Source organism: Cebus imitator, unplaced genomic scaffold, assembly GCF_001604975.1.
Source record: "Cebus imitator isolate Cc_AM_T3 unplaced genomic scaffold, Cebus_imitator-1.0 Scaffold449, whole genome shotgun sequence".
Taxonomy (NCBI): domain Eukaryota; kingdom Metazoa; phylum Chordata; class Mammalia; order Primates; family Cebidae; genus Cebus; species Cebus imitator.
This window is the reverse complement of record NW_016107764.1, coordinates 2,493,976-2,502,110: the sequence shown is the minus strand read 5'-3', so window position 1 is coordinate 2,502,110 and position 8,135 is coordinate 2,493,976. Positions and strand designations below refer to the sequence as shown.

General features: G+C 53.5%; 1 protein-coding gene across 1 annotated transcript; it reads right to left on the bottom strand.

Annotated features, from left to right (window-relative positions):
• Window positions 1-37: 37 nt before the first annotated feature.
• On the bottom strand, window positions 38-6,602 carry LOC108291298 (IQ motif and ankyrin repeat domain-containing protein 1-like). The gene is made up of 8 exons (XM_017511577.2): window positions 6,573-6,602; window positions 1,658-1,797; window positions 1,494-1,548; window positions 1,239-1,331; window positions 907-1,015; window positions 712-805; window positions 507-641; window positions 38-432 (listed from the first exon to the last, which is right to left on the bottom strand). Exons 2-8 carry the CDS (start codon window positions 1,732-1,734, stop codon window positions 129-131), a joined length of 867 nt encoding a protein of 288 aa, XP_017367066.1. The 5' UTR covers window positions 1,735-1,797; window positions 6,573-6,602; the 3' UTR covers window positions 38-128.
• Window positions 6,603-8,135: the final 1,533 nt, after the last annotated feature.

Below are 8,135 nucleotides of genomic sequence, written 5' to 3'. Positions count from 1 at the left end.
ACCTGTGTCCGCAGTCGGGGTTGGTCATTTGGGGCTCAGGACTGCACACGCCGCCCCTGCCCCTCACACACACAGCACAGAGGGCACCACGCCCCCGGGCACACACTTTATTGGGGTTGGAGCCAGCGCTAGAGGCCTGTGCCCGGGAGCTGCACTCGCACCGGGAGCAGCACCTGCAGCTGCTCAGCTGGTGGCCACTGGGCCTTGGTGACGAAAAAGAGGCGGAAGTGCTCCAGGCGCGCCTCCTGGAACTGCGTGGGGCTGTACTCAGGCCCGTCCGTGGGCCGCAGCAGCGACAGGTACCTCTCCTGCTCCAGCAGGCCACGGCTCAGCAGCGCCTGGGCCAGGCCGGGCTGCACCGCCTCCAGCTGCCGCTGCACGGCTGGGAACAGGTCCACCTCGTGCAGGTCGAACACCAGCGGCTTCCCGTACCTGCCCCAGGAGGCTGATGAGGCGGGGTGGGGCTGGGGGTGGGGTGGGTGTACCTGACGCCCTGCCTGCCTCACCGCAGAGCCCCCAGAAGAGCCAGTCGCATCCTCTCCGGCCTCAGGTGCTCTGGGTTTACTGTGTCCACGTAATTGGTGTCCTGGTAGCGCAGGAAGGTAGCTGCCTGGCCTGAAGGGTCAATGACGAGAGGCCACCTGGGGACAGCACGAGGTCAGTGCTGTCTGTCCAACCCCAGCTCGCCCATGTCCGGCCTGGAGCACTGACCGGCCGTCCGCTTGGATGCGGTTGCCCACGTCCTTCATCAGCACGTCGTGCAGCTCCGTGACCTGGCACTTCAGCCCCTGCGCCTCTTCTTCCCCTGGCGGGGTGGCAGAGTGCAGCTGACAGGCAAGCCCAACGCCGGACCCCACCCTGTGCTGTGCCTCCCAGGCCCCAGCGGGCGCCCCATGCCAGGCCCACCGTCCTGCGTCTGTTCCCGCAGCACCAGCCTGGCCAGAGCCAGCGCCTCCTCAGCCTTCCGGGCCTCCTGCTGCAGCCTGTCCACCTGGTCCTCTGCATCCTTGATGGCCTGGAGGAGGGGGCCACGCTGACCCTCGCTTGTCCTGTCCCACGCTCTGGCTGGAGAAGGCTCCTGCCTGGCCTCCTCCCCACCCCACCCCAAGGAGGCTGTCGTTGGCTGGTGACTCCTCATGTTTGAGAGGGAAAAATCCTGGGCCTGGGAGGGAGGAGCCCTGGGCTGGTGTGGAGCAAGGAGGGCTGTTGAGGCACAGCAAGTCCGCTGCGGCCCCCACCTGCAGTGTCAGCTCCATCTTGTCCATGCGCCTCCACTCACACTGGTCGTGCTCCGAGATCCTCCGGCTCAGCTCGCAGTAGGCCTGCTGCAGCTGGGTGGGCATATGGGCAGGCCCTGGCAAGGCTGGCCCTGGTGAGGCCGGCCAGTGCCTTCTGACCAGGTCACTTCCTCTCCTAGCTCTTCCCCTGGGTGCCCGTCCACCCGGCTCCCCCACCGCCCCACCCACCTGGCTCCTCCCTGAGGTCACACTCACCTCCTTGTGACACTGTTGCTGCTCCCTGGCCAGCTGTTGGACCTTGAGTGTCATGCTAGGGAACGGGAACGAGCTGGGGCAGAGGTTCCCACCAGCATCCCCCATCCATGCTCCCCGCCAGTGCTCTCCGCCAGCACCTCCCACACCCCTCCTGCCCGCCACACCACTCAGCCTCGGCCTCCTTGTGCCGCTGGGCCTCCTGGGCCCGGCGCTGCTGCTCTGCCTCCATGTTCTGCAGCATGGCCTCTGTGAGGCTCAGGTCCCACGAATGCAGCACGCTCACCACCGCATCCAGCGAGGCCACCTATGACAGATGACATTTGTCGGGCACTCAGGGTGCCTGCGTTCCAAGTCTCAGCCTGGAGAGGAGCTGTTGCTCTTCCATTTGGGAGAAAGGGCGCCATTGTGCAGAAAGGCCTCCGTGCTCACAGCTGGTGCGTGGTAGGCCCTTTGCGTGCAGCTATCCCCAAAGCCCAGGCCACCGGGAATTCTCCTGGGCTCCCTGACCAAGTCCAAGCAGGAACCTGCTCCTGCAGCTGGGCCTCCAAGGGCTGCCTTCCCCCTCACGGCCCCCAAGGACCCGGCCCAGGCTTCCTGCCTCTACTGGACTCAAGCACACGCCTGCGGCCTCGGCTGCCACTGCTGCTTCCCGGGCAGGCAGCTGGCCCGCAGGACATGCGCAGCGCGGCTCCCTCTGTGGTCCCCTGCAGATCTCTGCCTGCATGACACAGCCCCTGGGGCTGCCGCTGCTTCTCACCCTCTGGAGTCCCCAGCACTCCAGGAGCAAGAAGTGGGTGCAGAGAGCTGGGCTCCAAGCCCAGCCGCCCGGGGCGAGGCCCTGACTTCCTGTGCCCGGCCCTCCTTGTCTGTGGAGCCGGGGTGAGGCTCAGAGGAGTTGCAGTGAATAGTAAGAGCAGGAGCTCAGAGCAGACCCACATGCGCCTGGTGGCGGACCAGTCCCGGCCTCACCCTTGCCCAGGAAGCTGTTTGTTCATAGGTGGCTGTGTGTGAACGCTGTTTGCCCCACGCCTGCTCTGGGAAGGCAGGGCTGACCAGGGCCTGCTGTCCAGTGTGGCTGGTTCCCTAATAACTGGATGGTGGCGGAAGGGGGCCAGGCAGTGGCTGAGAAGGGCCAGGTGGTACAGGGAGACTCTTGTACTCAGAATTAGGCCTGGGAAACAGTTGGGGCCCAAGGAGCTGTCGGCTGGAGAGCAGAGGCCTGGGAGAAGGAGAGCAGGTGGCTGAAGGTGGGCGCCACAGCCAAGAACAGACCAGGAAGGTGTGGGCAGGCTTGGCGGTGGGGCCAGACAGAGGTGACAGATACGGGCCACGGAGCAGGCAGCGGCACTGCATCGGGGTGAGCAGCGGCGTTCCCACAGAGCGAGGCGTTCGTGAGGCGGAGGGAGGAAGACAGGCTGAGGGGAAAGAGGTGGAAAGATGAGTTCCCCGCAGCTCTTCCAGGGAGACTGGCCACAGACACATGCAGACAGGGAGATGGAAGAGCAGAATGGGAAGAACTCGCAGATGCGGGGAGGCACGGGGCAGAGGAGACCAGAGGGAGAGAAGCAGTGGCACAGCGCGCAGCGTGGCCTCAGGTGACCGCCATCCTGGCTGACAGGTGCCAACCCAAGTGCTCACCTACAGATGCAGGGGCAGAGACGGACAGAAGGGGCTGGGTAGTGGCCTGCAGGTCCGCGGGAGGCCAGGGGCATACAGGCGCCGGTAAACTCACCTCCGCGGCCACCTGATGGGTCCACAGGCCAGTGACAGCCTGAGGACCAGCCCTGTGCTGACTGCTTCACAGCAGCTAGGACCAGAATTTCAAAGCCCACCAGGGCCAAAATCAAAATGTTACACAGACATTTGCTTTAAACAGAGCGCAAATATGCATATTTCTAGACGTTTAGACACCGCTTGCTTTGCATATGCTGCAAAACTGAACCCAACATCTGCGGGTAAGACAAACCCTGGGGCTACAGAAGGCTTCAGGCGGGGCTGCCCCCTGCCGAGCGGCTTCGCCTAGGTGCCAAGCCTCCGTGAAAACCTAAGAGCCGCCAGAGTACAGCTCACTGCGTGCCACTGCCCTCTCCTGGCCCTGTCTTTTCCTCCGTCAGCCCCCAAATCCTCCAGCTTCTGAGCCTCATTCCCCTGCAGCCACAGGGGCTCCTTCCTGTCCCCCTCGGGGTCTTACACTGGCTAGTCCTCCTGTCTGGAAGCCCCTCAGACGTTCACAGCTGTCATTCCCTCACCGCCGAGTTTTCCCTTGGACGTCACCTCAGCAAAGCCCACTTTGGCCACCTTTCTTAAAATTCCAGCCCAGCCCTGCCCGCCCTGGTAGCCTGGTGTCTCCACTGCACTATGAATTGTGACAGAAGGGACTTTGTTTTGCTCAAGGATGTGCCCCAAGCACCTGGAACAGCACCCAGCACAGGCCTTCTGTCAGCTGGTCCCATGGCTGAGTTAATAATGAGCGGATGAGTTCAGCAGTTCCTAGGTCAGCGTACACCTAATTGTTGTGGCAGATAAATGGGTACACAGGAGAGATGATCACATAGACATATTCATTTGTGCACATTTCTCTGCACATTCATTTGTCAATGGCTGCCTACATTTGTAAATATAAATTTACAAATATGAACGTGGGTGGGTGAGTGAAGGAATTTATGAATATGCAAATGTAATCGTCACTCTGGGGTCCTAAGGACAGTAACATCAGAGCAAGGGTGACTTCAGCGTCGCTTAAAATCATCTCAATCCCTGAAATCGACAAAATGACTCCAGACTGTTGGTACCCCCAATACATGGCAAAAGCTAAATCCTCAGTGAAAAAAGAGTGAAAAATACCTTCGTAGGCTTCAAATTATTCCTACCAATAAAATATATGACAAGGCCGGGCAAGGTGGCTCATGCCTGTAATCTCAGCTGTAATCTCAGCACTTCGGAGGCTGAGGCAGGCAGACTGCTTGAGCCCAGGAGTTCAAGACCAGCCTGGCCAACATGGCGAAACCCCGTCTCTACTAAAAATACAAAAGTGAGCCGATGTGGTGCGTAGGTAGCCCCCCCATATAGGCACCGAGGAATGAAAGCTAAGCAGAGCCCTGGCACAGTTAGGGCTTGAGGAATATCTCACTTTATTGTGTTACTACTCAGCTATTTCCTTTTATATAATCCTTTACATAATCATATATTAGTTTATAGAATTAGGGCTTGAAGAATCCCTTTATATAATCCTCTCTATATAATCATATAATAGTTGATAGTATGAGTGCCTAAAGAATATTTCCCTACATATGTACCTATAATTATACCTTAGTTCATAATCGGAGGAATGCTTAGAGTGGACACAGTACAGAGCATGAATTAAGGAATAAGCAGCTTATCATCAGAGGAATGCCTGGAGCAGACACAGTGCAGAGCATGATTTAAGGGAAAACAGTTATACCAGGACAAGAACCCACGGCCCAGGCGGCAGCGTTCAGTATCGTAAAGATACCCGCTCTATGGCAGACTTGGGGCAAGAGCCACTCCTCCTGATAAAGGAGTTGTAGGACCTTGCTCCAGTTCTTGTGGAAGGCTGCCCTCAGACCGGCGATCCACCTTGGTGACTGTGAACTTTATCAGCTCTTGCTACTGTGCTGCTCGAAAAGCATCTTCCCATAGAACCCATTGGAAGCTGCCAGGAGGTGGCGGTAACCCTGACAGCTCTGTCACTGCTGTGTGACTTAAGGCATCCTCCTATAAATCTTCTTAGAAGTAGTTTCCCATAGATATAAGTATTGCACACTGCACCCTCTTCACTGCACACAGCCCACCTTCAAGCCTCGGTGACCTAATGGGGGTGGACCCCTTACTGCACACGGCCCTTGCCTTCGTGGGAACAGGCCCCTTGCTGCGCGCTGTCCACCTCCTGGCCTAGGTGACCTAATGGGGGTGGACCCCATGTTTTATTGCTCACCACCTGCCCCCTAACCTATACACAATAAATACGCTTCTGGACATTCGGGGCCTCACCTGACTACACTTATAGGTGGCGTGGCCCCCCAAGCCCAGCTGCGTTTTCCTTGTACTTCTTTGTCCTGTCTCTTTATTTCTCGGACCCTACGCCTCAGCACAGCATACGGCACACCCCACAACCCTATGGGGCCCTCAGCCCTACAGTGATGCAGCATGCTGGTAGTACCAGCTAGTCCAGAGGCTGAGGCACAAGAATCACTTGAACCTGGGAGGCAGAGGTTGCAGTGAGCTGACATCATGCCACTGCACTCCAGCCTGGGTGACAGAGGGAGACTCTACTCAAAAAAATAAAAAAGGAACAGGAAAATACAAGACAATATAAACAAAAATCTGCAGAAACTACAGATTATAAAAATAGTTCCATGAGGGATCAGGATATTAAAGTTATCTACAGATTTTCAAATAACTATATTTACTCTGCTCAAAAGAGAGACTAGACTAAGAATTTTACCAGAGAACTGGAACCAAATAAAATTTTAGACATGAAAACCAAAATTAAGAACAAAGTGCATGAGTTTAATAACTACCTGGATACAGCTGAAGAGAGAATTAGTAAACTGGAAAACATGTCATAAGAAAATATGCAGAATAAACTCAAAAGGATGGAAAATACAGAAAAGAGGGTAAAAAACTGTGGTAGTTATTGATGCTGATCATCAAACATGTCCATCCCTCCACCGTCTAGACATAGCATAGGATTACACTTCCTGACCAATTTGTGGTTACGTGGAGCCAAATGACTAGATCCAACCAATAAGCTGTAAGTAGAAGTGTTTGTGCCAGACCCTTCTGAACACTTTCCCTCTGGTATACTGACCAACAATATTCAAGATGGTGGTCGCTTTGTCAGCCTGGGTCCCTAAAAGGCTACAGTTAGCAGAAGCCCTCTGTTAACCCTCAATGGACATGTAGCATAAGTCAAAAATAAACTCATTTTGTTTTATGCCATTGAGATTTGGAGACTGCATGTTCCACAGCACATCTGTATTAGCCTGTTCTCCCATTGCTATAAAGAACTACCTGAGACTGGGTAATTTATAAAGAAAAGAGGTTTAATTGGCTCACAGTTCTGCAGGCTGTACAGGAAGCATGGCTAGGGAGACCTTAGGAAACTTACAATCATGGCAGAAGGCCAAGGGGAAGCAGGCACATTTTATATGGCTAGAGAAGGAGGAAGAGAGAGTTGGGGAGGTGCTGCACACTTCCAGATCTCATGAGAACTCACCACCATGAGAAGAGCATGGAGAAATCCACCCCCATGATCCAATCACCTCCCAGCTGGCCCCTCCACCAACACAGAGGATTACAATTCAACATGAGATTTGGGTGGGGACACAGAGGCAGACCATGTCAACACCCTAGTCTATCCTGATTGATACAGAAATGTAGAGGCTACGGTGAGACCTACCAAATACATATTTGGAGAGTGAGGAAAAGGACAGAAACAAAGAGGTGATGACTGAGAACTTTCCAAAACTCACTCATGGGGAAAAATCAAAACAAAACAAGGTGGGAAGACTAGCTTTTAACTGGTGTAAGACTTGTTATAAAGCTACTGTAGTCAAGACCTGAGTATTGACACAGGGTAGATCCACAGACCTATGGAACAGTACAGCCAACCCAGAATAGAGCTATGAATATACAAACCCTTGACTTAGGGCACAGGTGATGGTGTAGAGTGAGGAGGGTAGTCTTTCACAAAGACTGTGGGTGCTCTCAGGAGAATTGTGCATCCATTTGAGGAATAAAGCTTGAACATGACCTTTATTTAATGTTCAAAGACAGACCAAAATAACATACAAAAATCTATTAGAGTGGATGATGGTTCTGAATGTGAAGGATTTAGAAGACTGTGCAATAAAATATCTTTATGTCCTTGGGAGAAGGGAGGGACTTCCTTAACTGACATGAAAACGCCAACCACAAATGAAAAGAAGGATAAAATTTACTATAGTAAAACAAAATTTTCCATCAAATTATAACATTAAGAGAGTGAAAAGCAAGTAAGATAGAAGACACCTATAATACATACGACTGATAAAGAGTGTGATCTAGAATATATAAATAAGGTTCATAGAGCAATAAAGAAGATAAATCAGGCAACCCAGAGAAAAGTGGTCGCTAATGTGAACAGGCAGTGCTTAAACATATATAACCAAAAGGCCAATATGCCTGAGTTCTCACTTTCATTAATTGGCAAGGAAATGCAAGGTAAAACTGCAATGAGATACCACTACACATCCACCATTAAAAAACACTGGCATAAAAAACACTGGCATAGACCAGGTGTGGTGGCTCACACCTGTAATCCCAGTACTTTGGGAGGCTGAGGCAGGTAGATCACCTGAGGTCAGGAGTTCGAGACCAGCCTGACCAACATGGAGAAACCCTGTCTCTACTAAAAATACAAAATCAGCCAGGTATGGTGGCACATGCCTGCAATCCCAGCTTTTTGGGAGGCTGAGGCAGGAGAATCACTTGAACTCGGGAGGCAGAGGTTGTGGTGAGCCGAGATCACACCATTGCACTCCAGCCTGGGCAACAACAGCAAAACTCCATATCAAAACAACAACACTGGCAATCACAATGTCTGTGAGAGCATGATGAGGCAATGTGACTGTAACGTAT

What these genes read in the sequence shown, in the direction of transcription:
- LOC108291298 (XM_017511577.2), bottom strand. Translation starts at nt 1,734, where the DNA reads ATGCTGCAGAACATGGAGGCAGAGCAGCAGCGCCGGGCCCAGGAGGCC. An exon ending in GCGGGAACAGACGCAGGACG is followed by an intron (nt 806 to 906) that starts GTGGGCCTGGCA and finishes CCACCCCGCCAG; the next exon opens with GGGAAGAAGAGGCGCAGGGG. An exon ending in GCTCTTCTGGGGGCTCTGCG is followed by an intron (nt 433 to 506) that starts GTGAGGCAGGCA and finishes CTCCTGGGGCAG; the next exon opens with GTACGGGAAGCCGCTGGTGT.